Source organism: Fistularia commersonii, chromosome 8 (genome assembly GCF_037954325.1).
Source record: "Fistularia commersonii isolate RoL2024-O1a breed Wild chromosome 8, RoL_Fcom_v1.0, whole genome shotgun sequence".
Classification (NCBI taxonomy): Eukaryota; Metazoa; Chordata; class Actinopteri; order Syngnathiformes; family Fistulariidae; genus Fistularia; species Fistularia commersonii.
Genome location: NC_141291.1, coordinates 76,161 through 96,090, shown reverse-complemented (window position 1 = coordinate 96,090; position 19,930 = coordinate 76,161). Strand labels below are relative to the sequence as shown.

The 19,930-nt window shown below is 46.9% G+C and overlaps 1 protein-coding gene across 1 annotated transcript; it reads right to left on the bottom strand.

Moving 5' to 3' along the window:
• Positions 1-876: 876 nt before the first annotated feature.
• On the bottom strand, positions 877-14,354 carry LOC147231554 (uncharacterized). Its single transcript, XM_086150435.1, has 15 exons — positions 11,506-14,354; positions 6,853-6,994; positions 6,622-6,765; positions 6,476-6,524; positions 6,070-6,206; positions 5,787-5,890; positions 5,514-5,624; positions 4,669-4,902; positions 4,350-4,429; positions 3,872-4,057; positions 3,321-3,375; positions 3,115-3,246; positions 2,971-3,038; positions 2,685-2,745; positions 877-1,713 (listed from the first exon to the last, which is right to left on the bottom strand). The coding sequence occupies exons 1-15, from the start codon at positions 14,254-14,256 to the stop codon at positions 1,597-1,599; spliced, it is 4,371 nt and encodes a 1,456-aa protein (XP_086006561.1). The 5' UTR covers positions 14,257-14,354; the 3' UTR covers positions 877-1,596.
• Positions 14,355-19,930: the final 5,576 nt, after the last annotated feature.

Below are 19,930 nucleotides of genomic sequence, written 5' to 3'. Positions count from 1 at the left end.
TCATCTGGCCACCCAACTTTCTCCCACAAGTCCTCTGGATCTTCCAGATGGTCCCAGGCAAACTTCAGACGGCCTTGACACGGACTGACTTAAGCAGGGGAACCTGATTTTAAACCTGTATTACTGAGAGTGGCCTTGGAAACAGTGGTCCCAGCTGTCTTCAGGTCATCGACCAGCTCCTCCCGTGGAGTTCTGGGCTGATCCTTCACCTTCCTCAGCATCACCGATACCCAACGAGGAGAGATCTTCCGTGGGGTTCCGGTCCGAGGGACGCCGGCAGTCATCGTTAGCCTCTTCCATTTTCCAACGGTTGTTCTGTTTTTCACCAAGCTGCTCGGCAGTTGCTCTGTAGTCCCTTCCAGCTTTGTGAAGGTCAACTATTTTGTCTTTTGTGTCTTTTGACAGCGCTTTGGTTTTACTCATGTTGGCTGCTACACTTTTGACAGATTTTGGGGTGCACAGGTGTCTTTAAGAAAGCTAACCACCTCAAATAGGTGCTACTCAATTAGAATGATGAGCAGAGTGTATTTTGACTCTTCAAAAGCAGAGGAACCCGTCTTTCATCAAATACTCATTTGACCCTGTAATTTGGCAAAATAAATTGTTAAAAAAAATCATACAATGTAATTTGATTATTTTTTTTAAATTCTGTTTCTCACAGTGGAAAGGACGCTGATGAAAATTTTAGACCCCTCCATGATTTCTTAGTTGGCGAACTTGCAAAATCACAGGGGGATCAAATACTTATTGACCTGACAGTATATGTAAGCACACACACGTGTGTGTGTGTGTGTGTCTGCACAGAGATGAAGCAGGCTTCCATGAATCACACACCAAGTGAAAACTGGTAACTTTAAATTGATTTTCTTTTTCTGTACAAACACAAACCCTACAACCGATTTACATTCAAACACTTTCAAACAAGGAAAAACATTGGACTCAAAATTGTCAACTTGGGAGATCTCAAAAATTCAGTTTACAAACCTAAATATTCCCACTAAGGCGACTAGCGACTGCTTAGGTCTTGAAATCAGAAGAGCCGCAGTGCAGAGGTTTACAATCACAATCAAATGTACTTTAAAAAAAAGAGACCACATGAATTAAATCCTAAAACTAAATTAAAAACCTAAAGAAATGCAGACGGAAAGGACTAATGCACAGTGTGCTTCAAAGACAAGTTGAAAACCTGAAATCATGTCATCAAATAAACAAATTGGACCTCTGGCATTTCAGGCCTAACCCTTTTTCATCAACATGTAAACCACGAAAGCTACACACACACGCGTGCAGATGAACGGAAACACTTTGCTCAGTGAAACACTCAAATGAAATCCCAGGAATAGGAGCATCAGAAAAGGAATCGGGCGGATCGAGCCCGATGTCGGATGAAGAACTAAAAGCAGCAAAAACGGCGAGCGGAGAGTTGAGCTGCTCCTACTGTCCCTTCCTGCCCGGCAGTCTCAGCCCCACATTAATGTAACATTAATGTTACACATCATACCCTCTTATGACATCATGTAGATGGTATCAAAACGGAGACAAATGTCTTCTCTCCATCCTGCGTAATCGCTTTGGAAACAGGACGGAGTCCGGGGTCTACGCCGGGTAAGATGGGAGGGGCTCCATCCTCGAGGAGGTGTGATTGGCAGGCAGCACTGGTCTTCTGTTGGAGGCTTTCTGACAGATTTCGGCGTAGCTCGGCTTCTTTGACTCCTGGCCAATCAGAGCACAGCGCTGCATAAGTATGAAAACATTTCCTACACATATTTGACATTTTCTGTAAATGACGTCTGCCTAAGCTCTAGTAGGTCACTCGCACATCAGGCTTCAGATTCCACTGACAGACTGATTCCACATGGGAGGGGAGGTTGTGGCGAGATAGACGCACACGTTTAAAAACTGGGGGCGTCTTTTTCACACTGGGATGAGCCCATTTGTTTTCCCAACACCTATTTCTTGCCCTTTAGTGGTGTACTGTGGGTGTAGGTTGAAGTAATGCAATAAACCTTGCAGGGGAAGAAGCCGCCTTCTACACTGTACGACTAAACGAAGGGGAAGCAGAGTCAACACACGCTGCTTATAATGTCAAACCGGCCATAACACATCAGCTCTGGGGTTTGTAAAGGACTGGAGCTGCAGCACGCTGGGTAAGCAACTCAAGAGTGACTTGATGCTCTTCAATAGTCAGCTCAGTTACCTGACCTCAACGCCAACAGATGGTCTGAGATGTTGCAGAAGAACCACTTCCAGCAGCTCCAGACCGCAGGCACTCACTGACTGCACAGGGTATACTGCTTCAAGTATTTTGGGGAATAAAAAGCCTTCTGTTCCTATTTTCTTTTCACCATTTTTTCCACTTCTCAAAGCAAAGCGAATACATGTCCGAATAAAAAACAGCAGCTACTAAACGGTTCATAGAATCATTTGTGAAATGGGTGAAATTCAAGTTTAAAGGCAACACTTGCCTTACAAAGTGTTGTCCATGTCTGTGCACTGCTATCTCTTCTAATATAAATACTATATATAACATCAATATATCAATAAAAATTTCCTTCTATTTCATCACAGGTGCAGAATTGTTGTTCTATCCTGTTCGACCCGGTGCTTGCAGGCTGGAACAAGTCGATGCAAATGAGTACTGGGTTTCAAATAGCCTTAAATGAGGACAGAAAGAAAAGTCTTACATTTGCTGTTTCCTGGGCGGGCTGAGCTGGTTTGCCCTCGATGGTCTTTACCTCGATGTTCCTGCGGCAACGAAAAAGGTTCACTTGCTATGAACACACCTTTGACCTGCAATATGTTTGGATTATATCCCGCGTCAGACAATCGATCAGAGCTTTGGGACAGGAAGCGGTCAGAAATCTAGTTTCCCTCTGAATCAAACGGATAAAGTAGATCAAGTATCAAGATGACTGTGGGTCGTCGTCGACATCATTATTGTCACCCGGCTGTTGTCTGGAGGGAACTTACTTCTGCAGGTCAGCATGAGGCTCCTGTGACCTTGCTGACAACGATGTGTTGCTGCCCTTCCAGGCCGTCTGGGAAGAAGAGAAAACAGGATCAGCGATAGGTGCTTGATCGCCGCTGTCCCAAGACCGAGAGCGTCTCACAAACCTCTACGCTTCCGCCGTTCATTTCGGGCTTCATTATCAGGGGACTCTTTGGCGGACAAAGAGGAGGGAAGCTCTTCGGGCCGAGCTCTAGAGCAGGAGGAGTCTCCAACGGAGGCACGCGCTTCGCTGTTTTCTGCGTGAACACACAAAGATCCACTTTGTACGTTTAAAGTGATCGTTAAACAGAAAAACAGGGTGTCTACTTACATGAAGAGTCGCAGTGGACCTCAGCTTCTCCCTCCCCCTCTGGCTGATTCCTCTCCTTCAAGACAGTCATCAGATATATATTCAGGTGCAAATAGAGATCCATACAATTGCACATGTTAAAATTCTTTCAGTACAAATATTAACACGGTGGAATCAAAACATTCATGATCATTGGAATGCATTAAAGCTCAGACCAGTAGACGTCTATATATCATGAAAAATTGTAATCTCTCAAATAATCTGGCCTGGCAGGAATCATATAAGGGGGCGGCGTGGCTCAGGGGGTTAGACGTTCATATGTGGAACCCAGCATTCCTGGTTGGATTCCTGCGCTCCTTCAAGCGCTCTGAACCGCTCCCTGGCGCCGCTAAGAGGCTGCCAACTGCTAACAGCTCATCCATAATGGGTTAAGTGCTAAGATATAGTTTCCCACAACGGATTGATGCAATGAGTGAAGTACAATGAATTAAAAAAAATATGTCTCTTAGTCTTGTGTGTATGTTTTAATGCGACGTTTTAGAGTTTGCAAAAACCAAGTTCATGTTGTTTACCTTTGTCCGACAGGAGCGGGCAAGCGCTGCTTGGTGACTTCTGTCGTTCCACCTCGCCCATAATGTCGCGTGTTGCCTCGACCCTGCCCCCGAACCCCTGTTTGAGAGGGGGCAGGGCAGTTCTCTGACAATGGTCCCGGTGGGTTAGAGTAGCCTTTCTGTCGCTGCTGATGGTTCGAGCCTCGCCTGCAACACACAACAAGCCTGCTGATATGCAAAGCACAGGAAAGAGGGATATAATAGTGTTCACATGTCACTTCTGTCACAGCCTCTTCTCAAACTCAAGTTGTGTAAAGGTTCCAGAGGGTTATGACCCCGGCCGTCCGGAGAAATTGTCGGTTCAAATGATGTACGACCGTTTCATGATTTTGAAACAAGTTTAAAAAACCACTCTGCCACTGCATATGGGACACTCAGGGGGTCGCAACCTTCCACTTTGTGAACTCCGGCTTCATCTAAAGTCTTCAAAGATAAGTACCTCTGGCTGAATGGGACGTAAGGCTTGACATTGGCCCCAGATGAAAAGCCATGTATGAAATCGTCCACCATCAGAGGAAGCTGGAGAGAAAAAAAAACGAAAAAAAAAAAAAAAAAAAATACACGTGGAAACTAAATCAGTTGCACACTTGGCTAGCTGTTGTAAGGGCGGATAACATTCAAGAGAATCAAAGAAAAAACGAATCACACACACACACACACACACACACACACTCATGCAGCATGTTCCTATCAGAACGACATATTGTGAATGACACATCAAATTCTTTAAAACTATTCCAGTGAGCTATTCAGCGCACCTGACTGCACAGCTGGAAGGCTGGCTGAGTGGCAGCAACGTGAGTGGGACAGCGAAGCTGGTAGTCTGTGGCAGGAAAGAAGGCACCCTGGTGGCTGAGGGACCTGTCCGGCTGGGCTTCTGGGTAGCAACTGTTGGCTGTATAGGAGGACGCCGCCATGGATTTGGCCTTTATTCTCACCAAGATGGGCTTCCCCTGAAACACCTGAACCTCCTCTCTCAAATACCTGTAAACCTGAGGACAAACACCGGAACAACAGGAGAGAGATTTGTTGGGACCCAGCCTTCCAACGGATCTTGCGTTGGAAACACATACCAAAATCAGGCCATGATCTGACCACGCTGCAACTTAAGTCAGATTCAGAGAATCAAAACAAACCAAAGTTTAAGAGTGTGCATTGGCTAGTGCCAAGGGAGCTGCCATCAACACCGTCTTGTAAGTCACTAGTAGTCGATTTGACAAAGGCCAGGTGCTTCGACACCATGAGAACACCCCAAGTCACTTACTAACAACTGCAAATTCAGTGGACCACAATACTTTAGTGTGATGGACAGCGGTATTTACCTCCCAGTAAAAGAATCTTTATCCTGCAGACACTCAGTTACATATTAACACGTGACATTTCTCACAGAGAACATTTGGTCCAAACAGGCCTCACATTTCACAGCAAGAACACTGACACCTTGACAATAGAAACAAAACATGTGGACTGATTTGGAGTGCAATGGAAATTTCTTTTAGTCACAATGAATATGAACAAGAAAATGTTGAAAAATCTCACATCGTTGATGAAAACCTTTGAAAAATGAACAGAAAAATTAATAACACCACCAGCCGTGTCTTACACTTTGTGCATCGGCCTCAGACTGGAAGGTGATGAACCAGTTGTTGTTGTTTACGCACTCACAGCACAGGAACTTTGGCATGCCCTCTCCAGAAAACAGTGCCTCCACCTCCTGCAGACAGAAACACTGGTAGGTAGACCTCACACTAACAAGCAGACGTCTTTCGGAGGCCGACTCCATCCACAGCAACTGACAGTTGAGCATGCAAAGGAACACCCTGGTTCATATATTGTTAAAAATCCGATTGTACTGGTGCAGGCAGAGGATTCTTGCCTCTTTGGGTGTCGCGACGGAAATCTCCCGCAGGATCAAGACACATCGACTCTGGCAGGGCCGGACCTTCTGCCCACAAGGTGCCACCTGGACCTGGGGCAGGGCTGCCAAGCAGAGGGGATTTCACAGAGACAGCAGTGAACCACTTAGATCGCTGTCAGTGGATCAGGTTACTTGAATAGACATTATATGGAATTGATTGCATATTCCCTGCATTAGTACTTTATCCCACAAACATTTTGCGTGAGGACAATAGTCAGAGTTAAACTCAATAGAAACTCACATTTCACAATGTCCAGGATGATGGCCGGGTCTTTGCTGAGATTCTTGATCTTGTCGAGGCTCGCCAGCGTTGCTATGGAGATGTACTGATCACAGTCCATCTGAGACTGGAGGTACAGGTCCTTACAGAGGTGCTCTCTGAGGAAATGACAACAGATAGTAGGAAAATGACTGTATCTGGAGATGATGAGGGTGTATTGGGAAAAACTTCCGTCTGTTTTCCGTCACACCGTGCCTTTTACAGGTCCAAGCAGATATTGAGAAACATATTGAAAAAACAAAACTTGCTTCCGAATATTGTGGTGTCACTTTTTAGCCATACTACTAACATGCTGTAACAATAGTCTATTGTGAAAACACAAACGCCTTCCACGATGGAAGTGCAACAGTGTGCCCAGTATTCTTACCTGGTCAGGCAGGACTCCAGAATTGTCTTCAGTAGCTGTTTGACCTCATCTGAAGTGGAAGGCAGTCACGATATAGCTGAGAGTCTGCGAATCTAACAGGAATATTTGCAATATACTCAGGGAGGAAACTTTGAGACTGGACACACCTGTGACAGGTGGGTAAGTAACCTCTCCATTAACGGCAGGGTTAGAGTTAGGGTTCTGAGCCTGTATCGGACACTCCACCGCACAGGGATCAGCTCCGGCCTCGGTCAGGACCATGTCCTGCAGCTCCAATTCTGGGATGTAACCTAAAAATCACAGGGCTACTTTTGATCTTGACAAGGTGAGGAATAAAGGGATAACATCTCATCCCCGCCAAAAGAAGCCCACCCTACCCTCGTGACTCGCCCGGTCCACGGGCAAGTGTAGCCATTGCCCCGGGGGTTGAGGGAAAGGGGGGGCAGGAACTTCCAAGCTAAAATGGCCGCTGGTCCAGACTTCCGCTTTTGGGTTGAGGCTTGAAGTGGGAATGTGATCCTGAGACCGAGAGAAACAAAGTGTGGAATATTACTGTTGAAGAGAAGGTTCAGTCCTATTTGCAGGTAAGCACTTGCACCGAGAGGAAAAAAACATGACGTGACCATTGATAACACATGACAGACAACAATTTGCGTTAGTAAGGAAAAGCAAAAACAGAACAGGGATATATTTCCCAGCTTTGAACTTTTTGGATTATTTGATTGCGCCCAATAAGATCACTCGGGGATACAAACATACGCAAACACGATACATATTAATTCAAAGCTATTGGACTCAATATTTCGTCCAATGAGACGTAATATTCAGGACACTGTTTTTCAAGGCATTTCGAAGAACAATTTAGAATATTACAAATATAAGAATAAGGAAAAGCCCTTTGCAATGATCCAATCCTGTGAAAGAAAGATGCAAAATCACGCCCTCTGTAACTTCACAATCTATTCTGGTCACACGACAGGGAAAAATGGTACCTGTGGTTGTATGGATGAAGGGACGAATGTAATTCAAAGAATGTCAACATTTTAAGGTGTATGTTAAAAGAGCTACAGAAATGTCTGCTAAGAATCAGTGAGTGTTGCGCAGACCAAAAAAGGACTAAGACTCGATTCCATTGTGGTTCTTCTCTGTCATGGCAACTGGCCTCACCAAGAGGGTGACTCATCTTCACAGTGCATCGTTAAATGATCAACATTCTGTTGAAAAATGTCTCTTATTTATTTATTCCAAATGTATTCATTATTTGTATTAATGCGCTTAATGCAGCCTCAGGGCGGCACTGGCCCGTGCCTCTCCAAGCCTGCCTTGGGGGGGCACGGAGCAGTGTCTCCCTGTGCCGGTCCCAAGCCCGGATAAATGCAGAGGGTTGCGTCAGGAAGGGCATCCGGCGTAAAACTTTTGCCAAAACCAAATATGCGAGACAACCAAAACTATACCATACCGGATCGGTCGCGGACCGGGTTAACAACGACCGCCATTGGTACTGATGACCTACAGGGTACTAATGGAAATTGGGCTACTGTGGGTCGAAGAACAAGAACAAGAAGAAGAGGTGGAGTGCGTGTTCGGAAGCAGAGAGAGAGGAGGAAGGGAAAGAGTCTGGGACTGAGAGTAGGGACTTTGAATGTTGGGACTATGACAGGAAAAGGTAGAGAGCTGGTCGACATGATGCAGAGAAGGAAGGTGGATATACTGTGTGTCCAGGAGACCAGGTGGAAAGGTAGTAAGGCTAGAAGCTTAGGAGCAGGCTTTAAGTTGTACTATTATGGTACTGACAAGAAGAGAAATGGAGTAGGAGTTATCTTGAAGGAGGAGTTTGTTAGGAACGTCCTAGAGGTGAAAAGAATGTCAGATAGACTTATGAGTCTGAAACTGGAAATCGAAGGTGTGATGCTCAATGTTGTTAGTGGCTATGCCCCGCAGGTGGGATGTGAATCTGAAGAGAAGGAGAAGTTCTGGAATGAGTTAGATGAAGTGATGCAGAATATTCCCAGAAATGAGAGAGTGGTCATTGGTGCAGACTTCAATGGACATGTCGGTGAAGGCAATAGAGGGGATGAAGAAGTGATGGGCAGATTTGGTATCCAGGATAGGAATGCAGAGGGACAGATGGTGGTAGATTTTGCAAAAAGGATGGAAATGGCTGTAGTGAACACCTTTTTCCAGAAAAAACAGGAACATAGGGTAACTTATAAGAGCGGAGGTAGGAGCACGCAGGTAGACTACATCTTGTATAGACGAGGTAACCTGAAAGAGATTAGTGACTGCAAAGTAGTTGTAGGTGAGAGTGTAGCCAGACAGCATAGGATGGTGGTTTGTAGGATGACTCTGGTGACAAGGAAGATGAAGAGGACAAAGGCAGAGCAGAGGACAAAATGGTGGAAGCTGAAAAGGGAGGAGTGTTGCATGGTTTTCAGGGAGGAGTTGAGAAAGGGTCTGGGTGGTCAGGGTGAGCTTCCAGATGATTGGACAACTACAGCTAGTGTTATCAGGGAGACAGGTAAAAGAGTACTTGGTGTGTCATCTGGAAGGAAAGTAGATAAGGAGACTTGGTGGTGGAATGAGGAAGTGCAGGAGTGTATACAGAGAAAGCGGTTAGCGAAGAAGAAGTGGGATACTGAGAGGACTGAAGAGAACAGACAGGAGTTCAGGGAGGTGCGGCGAAAGGTAAAGATAGAGGTAGCAAAGGCAAAACAAAGGGCTTATGATGACTTGTATGCTCGGTTGGATAGTAAGGAGGGTGAGAATGATCTATACAGGTTGGCGAAACAGAGAGATAAAGATGCAAAGGATGTACAACAGGTCCGGGTGATAAAGGACAGAGAGGGAAATGTATTGACAGATGCTAGAAGAGTGATGGGAAGATGGAAAGAGTACTTTGAAGAACTGATGAATGTGGAAAATGAAAGAGAGGCAAGGGTAGAAGAGGTGACTATTGTAGACCACAAAGTAGCAAAAATTAGTAAAAGTGAAGTGAGGAAGGCATTGAAGAGGATGAAGAGTGGAAAAGCAGTTGGTCCTGATGATATACCTGTGGAGGTGTGGAAGTGTCTAGGAGAGGCAGCGGTAGATTTTCTGACTAGATTATTCAACAGGATCTTAGAGAGTGAGAAGATGCCTGAAGAATGGAGACAAAGTGTGATGGTGCCTATTTTTAAGAATAAAGGGGATGTGCAGAATTGTGGCAACTACAGAGGGATAAAGTTGATGAGCCATACAATGAAGTTATGGGAAAGAGTAGTGGAAACTAGACTGAGAGCAGAAGTCAGCATTTGTGAACAGCAGTATGGCTTCATGCCTAGGAAGAGTACTACAGATGCAGTATTTGCGTTGAGAATGCTAATAGAAAAGTACAGAGAAGGCCAGAGGGAGTTGCACTGCGTTTTTGTAGACCTAGAAAAAGCATATGACAGGGTGCCAAGAGAGGAGCTCTGGTATTGTATGAGGAAGTCTGGAGTGGCAGAGAAGTATGTTGGACTGGTGCAGGACATGTATGCTAGCTGTGAGACACTGGTACGGTGTGCTGTAGGGGTAACAGAGAAGTTCAAGGTGGAGGTGGGACTCCATCAGGGATCAGCACTGAGCCCCTTCTTGTTTGCAATGGTGATGGATAGGCTGACAGATGAGGTTAGACAGGAATCCCCATGGACCATGATGTTTGCGGATGACATTGTGATCTGTAGTGAGAGCAGACAACAGGTAGAGGAAAATCTAGAGAGGTGGAGGTATGCTCTGGAAAGGAGAGGAATGAAAGTTAGTCGCAGCAAGACAGAATATATGTGTGTGAATGAGAGGAACTCGGGTGGAGCGGTGAGGCTACAGGGAATGGAGATCAAGAAGCTGGAGGATTTCAGGTACTTAGGGTCAACAGTCCAGAGCAACGGAGAGTGCGGAAAAGAGGTGAAGAGACAGGTCCAAGCAGGTTGGAATGGGTGGAGAAAAGTGTCAGGGGTACTATGTGATAGAAGACTATCGGCCAGAATAAAAGGAAAGGTGTACAAGACAGTGGTGAGACCAGCGATGATGTATGGACTAGAAACTGTTACAATGACCAAAAGACAGCAGGCAGAACTAGAGGTTGCAGAGATGAAGATGTTGAGGTTCTCTTTGGGAGTGACCAGGATGGATAGGATCAGGAATGAATCTATCAGAGGGACGGCACATGTTCGATGTTTTGGAGAGAAGGTCAGAGAAGCCAGACTGAGATGGTTCGGTCATGTACAGAGAAGAGATAGTGAATATATTGGTAGACGGATGCTGGAATTGGAGCTGCCAGGCAAGAGGTCTCGAGGAAGACCAAAGAGAAGATTTATGGACGTAGTGAGAGAGGATATGAAAGTAGCTGGTGTGAGAGAGGAAGATACAGAGAATAGGGTTAGATGGAGAAAGTTGACTCGCTGTGGCGACCCCTAACGGGAAAAGCCGAAAGAAGAAGAAGAAGAAGAAGAAGATTTGTATTAATGCGCTTGAGTTATTCTGACCAGGGCGTTTTAATTTGGCAAGATTGTTGTCATTACAGGCCTCAGTGTTACTAGACTGAGAGGTGTCAGTTTCAATTACAGCCAGGCACGTTGTCTCTTTTACTTAAGATATAGAAGAAACCTATTGTATCCAGAAATATCAGTGCTGACCTCTTAATTCACTTTCCACAAAGTGAAGTGGCATTGTGTCATTTCCCACAGATTTGGGGTGATTTTGTGCTGTTTTGGGTCATTTGTAAAAATGCTGTGTATGTTCCTTTAATAAATTTAGTGATTCTGTTGAGGAAAAAGGCATTCGAAACGACAACTGAAATAATTTCTGGCTACTAACCGCTTATTGAAACGATTGAAAAAAGAACAGATACTGGGACCTTAAATTTTTAGGTATTTTCTCCATTTTGACTTTGTTGTCATTGTAACACGTATGGGCGGAGCAGGTTATCTCAGTTAGAAACATTTGAAGGCTTTCTGGTGAAATCTGCCAGTCCTCAGCAAATTGAGAGTGCGCCCACATGCAGGATGAAGACTTACAGACTGAGGGCAGTCAGTGTGCCAGTCCCACACACAGCCTCCCTGAGGCATGGCCGTGCTGTAGGGGTACGCCCCCAGCAGAGCCATGGCCGGCTGGAGCTCTGACACCGAGGCCGGGATCGCCTCGCTCGTGTCCTGGCCGGGCTCGGCCGGCGGCAACCCCCGGCCCCACCCGCTGTCCTCCACACCGAGACGGAGCCATGCGCTAGGACAGAGGTGCCGGATAGAGTCTGCGTCCTCTCCCAGCAGCTCTGACACCATTTCCCTCATACCTCCCTCTTGCTTGTTCTCCTCCGCACCGGCCGATGAGAGGTGGATTTCATAAGACGGCGTTGAGGCATGCAAGTCAACCTGATCAGGGTCCACCGTGATATTGGGGTTGTCCTTGTTCTGCAGAGCAACGCGTCTCTCGCCCTGACAACTGTTGACTTCAGGAATCATGAAAGAGTCACAGAAGTTGATGCCATTCACATTTTCGGATAATATCCCGGTGCATATGGGAGATTCTATGGTACCAGCCCCGCCGACAGTGAAGCGGACCTCTGGTTGCTCCCTACTTATTTCTTCGAGAGCTCCACTCGATGGGTGGGGCTCATCCGGCTGGAGAGACTCTGACACACTGTCGGGGAATATTTCAGAGGGATCAGAAGCAGCAGGAGGAGCCTCTGTATCTGCAGCTTCATGACTAAGCCCCCGCGTGTCTTCAGCGTCGCTGTATATGTCCGAACAAAGACTCCGTCCAAGTTCCTCGAAAGAGCTGCTCACAGAGAAGGGGGGTGAAGGGCAGGAGGCAGGAACAGAAGCCTCACTTCCAGGAGTGGGCGGCAGAGATAAGGAAATTTGACTTGAGTCCTCACTGCTATTCTGGAGTTCCTGAGGAGCAACATTCAAATCCAGAGCTAGGTTGTTCACACCCTCACACATCGACAGGCCACTATTTCCATTTCTCCGTGTTGGCTGAGAGGATGTTTGAGCCGTTACAGGTGGAATATAACTGCTCTCATCAGCTGCAATGCTCTGCCAGATTTCTGATATCATTTTCACAATGGAATTCTCTAAAGGATGGTTTGCACTTATTTGGGGGGAAACTACACTGATACGATCAGTCACTTTGTCAACCATCCCAGGGTCAGATTTCTCTTCATTGTCCACAACGGAAGGCTCAGCACTCTTCAACGCTGAACGGTCTGAATCAAAGTGCACTTCCTCAGACGTTTTATCTCTCATATCTGAGAGGTTTGTGTTACAAGAGATGGCAGCCGGCAGTGAAGACAAGGCAGAGACCGGGGACACTGAGGACACTCGGGTCTGACGCGGATCTGCTGCACCAACATCAAGACTGTCATCTTCAAGGCTTAAGGTTTTGACAGACACGGTCCTGCTAAGTGTCTCATTCGGAGGCCCTGAACAGCAGGAGCTCTGACAGACAGGATCGAGCTCCGTCTGACAGGCTGCTGTGACTTCGGCCTCGAACTGTTGACAATTGAAGTATGAATCCGCGCTACGATCCAGTTCGCTCTCTTTCTGGCCGATTGCAGCTTCCTTGGAGGTAGTAGGAACTCCATCCGCTGGTCCGTAGCTGTTCATCTCCTCTGAACACACACTCTCTGAAAACATGCACTCCTCTGCCCCCTGAACACACATAGTTTTGGTATTTGCACACCTGACGGCTTTATCTGCATCCTCTATTGTTTGGACATTGGGTCCACCAGAGGCATCCGATTTGTTATGTGTCATTCCAACACGGTCCCGGCTGATCACTGCACTTCTGCTGTGCGGCAACAGGTCAGAAGACTTGTCGATCAGCTGAGGAGAAGCATCAGGACGAGGCAAAATGGTCCGCTGGTGCAAGTCAGTGTGAGCCAAGACGGCTTTCTCCTTATGACGTGACCGGCGGGTACTTTCAGATCCCGTGCCATTCGCTGGGTCCAGGGCCGTCTCTATTCGGCAGGGAAGCGGAGTGCCCTCTGTGCCGGGAGCGGCGGCTGCCGTGACTCCAACTTTTTGGCACTGCCCGGGGCCAGGATCATGGTCAAGGTCACTGGTGTCGATGGAACATATGCTGTAGAATTGTTGTGTCCACGTTTCATACCCCTGACTGAGTGTTGTCTTAATAACACAAGCAAACTCTTCAGTGTCCTCCTTGGGCTTGGCACGAGGAGAATGTTGCTGTATCTGCTGGATGGTGCTGGACTTCAGACACTGGCCACCCGACACTTTGCTGTCGCTATCCTGGTGATCAGCGGCGGGAACCCTGGCGGGCGTCAACCGGCACTTCTCCTGCGGTGGATGCCTCTGACTGAACCATGCAGCCCTTAGACTGGCGTTCTCCAGAATCTTGTGTCTGACGGGACTCGGCACGGGTGCCTCCATATAGGGAACCGGCTCACAGCCGGGCCGGACCGGATCGCCTGCCGCTGTGTCCGACTCTGTTTGATAGTTTGCGACAATAATAGCCCGCTCCTCCTCTTGAATGCTCTGTGATATGAAGTCCTTCTCACTTGCGGTGACAAATAGAACTGCCTCTGTCAACATATTGTTGTCTGTTCCGGGACATCGTTGCTCATCTTTCACAGTCGCCTGTCCACGTGTCTCCTCTTCTTCAAAACTCACATGTTTAGCCAGAGCTGTAGCCTCTTGCCTGACCCGCTCAGTCTCCTCGCTCGGCCCATCGTGAAAAGGGGGTTGTAATAATCTGCTCCTCTCATTCTGCGGGCTGGTGTTGAGTTCCTTACTAAAGCAGCACCCCATCTTCTCCAGCCTACAGTGGGGAGAAAACACAAGACTGCTATGGCCACACAAACTGAGACCCTAAAAAACACAAGTCAAAGTCATGGAGAGCTCTTCCCGGTTACTTGGCCACATGCAGAAAGAAAAGGCTCAGGCCCCCCTCCCCTTACATCCCCTCCTACTCTCCCTCACCCAGAATAGTAAATGTGAGAGCGCTCACATGTCGCTGCCACTCAGCGTGTGTGTGTGTGTGTGTGTGTGTGTGTGTGTGTGTGTGTGTGTGTGTGTGAGACCCTATGCCACAGTCCTAGTTAGGCCTGAGTCGGAGAGAGGTCCCCAAATGCTCCAGCAACAGCCAATCACAAAGCAGTGGGGCTGCCGTTCCCTCGCTATCGCCTCGCATCAGCGACCCCGTCACTGATCGAGCCTCCTCCTTTTCTACAAACTCGCCAGACGGCGATGAGCCACGTCCCGGGCTGGACAGCCCCCCTATTGAGTTCAATAACAATGGCTAATAGGATAAAGACTGGGCATGTGCAGGTCATTTCAGACTCAATAGTAATTCTCTAACTCAATTATGTTAAAAATGAATAAATAAAATATATATATACATATATAAACTATAATTTCAAAGATTGAATATTGAGTGAAGATAATTCCTACAGGTTCTTCCAGTTCTTCCTGAGTGCCGTGGAAAGGCGGTTCTTAGGGCTGATGAAGATGAAGGTACCTGGTAGACCCAGGCGTATCCAGTGCACGACCCTCCGAGTGGCTCAGCTGCAAAGGGCTGACCTGGGTGTGACATCATAAGAGGCAGCTGGACGGGTTAAGGCTGTCGCTCTCCACAGAGCTGGCATACACAGTGGCAGCTGGCAAAGTTGGAAATACTGCAGGGACTGACGAATTCCTCCAGACACAAACTGAAACGTAAAGCAAAGCAATAATTCCACATTTGTTTAAGCGAAACACAACTGGGGGTTGTAGACGATGCAGTCTGACAGCAACACTGAAAGGTAGTTTTAACCTTGTAACTATCTCAGGTTTTTTGCAGGTTTCAGCTAATCAAAATTCATGCTTTTCAATACCCTATTCTATGTCACTTTATACACATTTCATTTCCATGTCCAACTGCAGATGTTGATTTATAATGCCAATCATTTACACCTGCAATAGATTCCACATAGTTGCAGATAGGTACATATGACCTTCTGAGGGACCCTGGAAGTAAAGAAGCACATGGATTTAACTTTAGGTATGAATATTAGTGCGTATATCTTAGCTTGTTTCCTTTTGGCTCTCACTCTGTCACAACGTTTTTCAGTTCAAGGCCCATTTGTCCTGGTATCCCCGCCTCAGAGGATTTGAGCTGGCGATCATTTGAGCCGTGAGTGCACTGTCTGCGTTGTTTTCAACTTCCTCAGAAAGTTCATCAGCGTCCTCCTGACGGCTGGCGCACACCTCCGGCAACACGGCCTTTTTCTTTCATCGTGCTTCCAGCTCAACCTCCAATGCTCGTTTTTGAAGTCCACGCATGGCTCCTTCTCTCCATCGAGGAACATCCTGTGTTTTGTCCTGGCTGAGGCTATAGAAGCCAGTGGTTCTTCTGTGAGGGGCACTTTGAGAAGACCTCTACAAGCTCTGAAATGGTCACAGACGAGTGTCTGGGCCTCTACAGTATGTTCAGTTGTGTTGGAGATGTCGACGTCTCCGTGAACCCCAGTTCTTCTCTAACATGTAGGCCAAGTCCAAAGGTTATAATTAAACTTGTTTTGTCCTTCCCAGGGTTGGGAAACATTGCCAGCAACAACTCGGAGACACGATGGTTTGACGGGTACGAGTGGCGCTGCCCTGAAGCGTTCAGACCCCAGGGCGCCTCCCTGCAGGGCGCCGGTCCTCCGCCTGTCGTGGCCCTGTAGCAGGCGGTCACTGTAGCGGCGGCGGTGGTCAGAGCAGCGGCGGTGGTCAGACCAGCGGCGGCGGCTGTTGTGTCTGCCACAGTCAACCGCTGCCTGCTTTTCGCCGACTTATGACCTTCTGATTGCATGTGTGCAACGTTTAAAACACAAAAAGACTCACCCGGTTTTCCGCCAACAGCCTTTAACCAGCCTCGGAACAGTCTTTTATTCGTCCATATTTGCTGAAAATGAACACCTTCCCATTTTACCGATACAAAATTGCAGCTTTGAGCACAGAGGCCGATAACGTCATCATCGATCATCACCCGATAATGTTTTAAATAATTAAATGTTTATACAGCCTTCTTCTCCTTCTATTTCTCCTTTCGACTTTTCCCTTCAGGTGTCGCCACAGCGAATCCACCTTCTCCATCTAACCCTATTCTCTGGATCCTCCTCTCTCACACCAACTACCTTCATATCCTCTCGCACGACATCCATCAATCTTCTCTTTGGTCTTCCTCTGGACCTCCTGCCTGGCAGCTCCAATTCCAGCATCCGTCTACCAATATATTCTCCATCCCTCCTCTGTCCATGACCCAACCATCTCAGTCTGGCTTCTCTGACCTTCTCTCCAAAACATCTAACGTGCCGTTCTTCTGATACCCTCATTCCTGATCCTCTCCATCCTGGTCACTCCCAAAGAGAACCTCAACATCTTTATCTCTGCAACCTCTAGCTCTGCCTGCTGTCTTTTGGTCATTGTAACAGTTTCTTGTCCAAACATCATCACTGGTCTCACCACTGTCTTGTACACCTTTTCTTTCCTTCTGGCTGATAGTCTTCTATCTCTTTATACCCCTGACACTTTTCTCCACCCATTCCAACCTGCTTGGACCCGTCTCTTCACCACTTTTCCACACTCTCTGCTGCTCTGGACTGTTGACCCGAAGTACCTGAAATCCTCCGACTTCTTGATCTTGAAATCCTCCAAATTCTTGATTAAATGTTTATACAGCCTAATTAAAATAAAATCGTGACTAATATTTCCCCCATCAAGTGTTTTGAAATTTTGAATGCCTCTTCACATTGGAATTAATTCTTTGTAATGCTATTTAAGGCCAAATTTCTATACTGACCTCTGATGCCTTTTAATGACCTGTGGAAAGCCAGTGTCTGTATTGATAGGACCGCGAGGAGGTTACTGAAGACCTTTAAAGCAGGGGCGTCAAACATATGGCCCGCGGGCCGGAGCCGTCCCGCAGGGAAGTTCGATCAGGCCCGCAGGATAATTTGAAAGTGAAAAAATGCATAAAAGACAAGGATTTTTTTTTAAATTAAATGCAATTCGAGAATTTCCCGCTAAGGGCGCACTATTTTGTTCAGAATAGAAGACAATCCGCATCACTGAGACGAACCAATCAGCCGACGTTATCAACGCACTTTCTGCTGCTTGTTATGATGTTGTTTCTATCTTGCTCTCTACCTCCCTGCTACACCCTCATTAGCTAAAATGTTGTTATTAAAACAGAGAAAAGTAGATAAAGAGTGTAGAATTTTCAAAGAAAAATGGACTATGTCCTATTTATTTACGGAGACACACGGGAAACCTTTGTGCTTGATGTGTTTGCAACAAGTTTCGGTATTTATGGAATATAATATACGGCGCCACTACGAGACTCATCACAGCGTAAAATATGACAGCTTGCAAGGACAACTGAGAAGAGATAAATTCAGCGAATTGCTGGCGGGTCTGAGGAAACAGCGGCCCACTTTCAGCCTGAGCCGAGAAATCAGTGAAGCAGCGGTAAAAGCCAGCTAACTAATTGCTAGCGAAAATGTGCTATTTAATGTTAGTCACCAGCTTCACAACAAATGAGTATGGTGGAATTCTACTGTTCATGCAACTCCATACATTTTCAGTATGTCTTGTATGCGTATGCATATTTCATGTATGAAGTTTAAACATTTACAGGACAGGTGAATACTTTCTTCCTTACACATTTAATAGCACTGTTTTTAGTTTGTAAGGGTAGGTAGGCAGGGATTCAATTTAGATTTTATATGCACATGTGTAAATGGTTTAAAAATCCCTTCTTTATAAGTTCTTTATGAGTAAAGTGTATTACAATATTTTTTTAATACCAATTAGCAATGTTAAAGTTCGATCAGTGGGATCAGTTGCAATGCATACATGTGAATGATAAAAGTAAATGACACATTTGTCTATGGAAATATGGGGTGTTTCATGAAATGTTTTATAAAAGGATTGTTCACTAAATTCCACGATTTTCCTAATGTCTTTGTGCTTCTTTACACCAAAGCAGAGGAAAGACATGATATTTTGGTTATTTATTGCTGAGTATGCTATTATTACTTGACATCTCATTAGGCCGCATGTGGCCCGCGATGAGAAATGAGTTTGACACCCCTGATTTATGGCATCCTATCTTTAATTATTTTTGTCCTGGTGTTGTTGGCGAGTGGCAGATGCAGTAATACGGTTGTATTACTTTTTTTATCGGTTCAAAAGAAAAACACTTATCGCCGCAAAAGACGCCTGTAGCAGCGCCTTCGTAGCAGACACTAGCCGGCGCGATGCCTCCGCTATCAGCGAGCAGCTGTTTCCGCGGTGTCCCGGATGCTAGCCTAGCATTAGCCTCGCCATGCGCCTCACGAACCAGGGCAGAACACGGGCTTTAAAAAGTAAAATTAAAAAAGGGAAGCGACTGTGTCGGATCCGGTCTTACCTCCCGGGACAGTCGGTCTGGAAGGTCCCGGCTCACGGCGGCCAAACCGGCTGGCCGTTCCGGTTAGCTAGCACTCGTCGGCGGCCGGAAACAGCAGCGGGAGAGCGGACACGCTAACGGTTCCAACGGTCACGGAGCTCCGGTCACGGTCACGGTCCGCCGAGAGGGCATGGTCTTGTCACCGAGCCCGAACAAGCGCCGGCTGAGTGACTCCAGTCGTAGATAGAACTTAGATTCTGTGTGATAGAACCCTAATCCGGCCCAGAGTTACCGCCTGTCGATCAAGCCCAGATATTGCTTGGCGCGGTTACCATGGCAACCTGGCGTCGCGTATTGCAGCGTTTTAGTCAGGGAATCACCCGGGGGACCAGAGTACAACGTCTGATGAACAATAGCCACACCACACCGGCCTGCAATAATAATTATCATTTATCCTTTATTAATCTCCGTGGGGAAACTGGATCTCTGTGATGAAGCCTTGGATGGTGGATGAACCAGGAGCAGAGCGTCCAGGGCTTTGGCCTGTCGCTCAGCAACACTTGGACTCACCAGGAGGAGCCGGGATCCAACCGGGAATGTTGGTTTCCAGAGACGACGGCTAGACCTCCTGCGTCGTGCGGCCCTCATATAACTCACTGTTCCCCTCTATTCCAGGTCAAAACCCCCGGAATTCAGTGCACCCCAAACTACATCCACCTAATTCCAAGTAACCCCAAAATCACACAGAAAATAAGCGTCAACATGAACCCCGACATTCGTGACGCGCTACAATATGTCGGGGTGGCGGACGGCCGCTCCCGCAACGGACCGCAACGTCTCTGAAACGTATCGACGAGTACGAAAAATGACGAGGAATCACTGCCTCAGAATGGATCGCCGGACCAGCACAAATGCAATATTTGTCGGAACGTGTTGGAAAAGCAGCAGCTGATCCCCTGCACGCCAGGACTATGTGATGAGGCTCGCCAGACGCAGGAACAAACGCCGGTAGAATCTGTCACGTTAGAAAGCAAAGTCCCTTTGCTTCCCCATGAAAACAAACAGGTCTCA

Excerpts from the sequence above, each read along its gene's own strand:
- LOC147231554 (XM_086150435.1), bottom strand. The coding sequence starts at position 14,256 with ATGGGGTGCTGCTTTAGTAAGGAACTCAACACCAGCCCGCAGAATGAG. Across the intron at positions 5,891-6,069 it reads CATCCTGGACATTGTGAAAT|CCCTGCCCCAGGTCCAGGTG; the intron begins GTGAGTTTCTAT and ends TCTGCTTGGCAG. Across the intron at positions 4,903-5,513 it reads CTGAGGCCGATGCACAAAGT|GTTTACAGGTATTTGAGAGA; the intron begins GTAAGACACGGC and ends GTTTGTCCTCAG.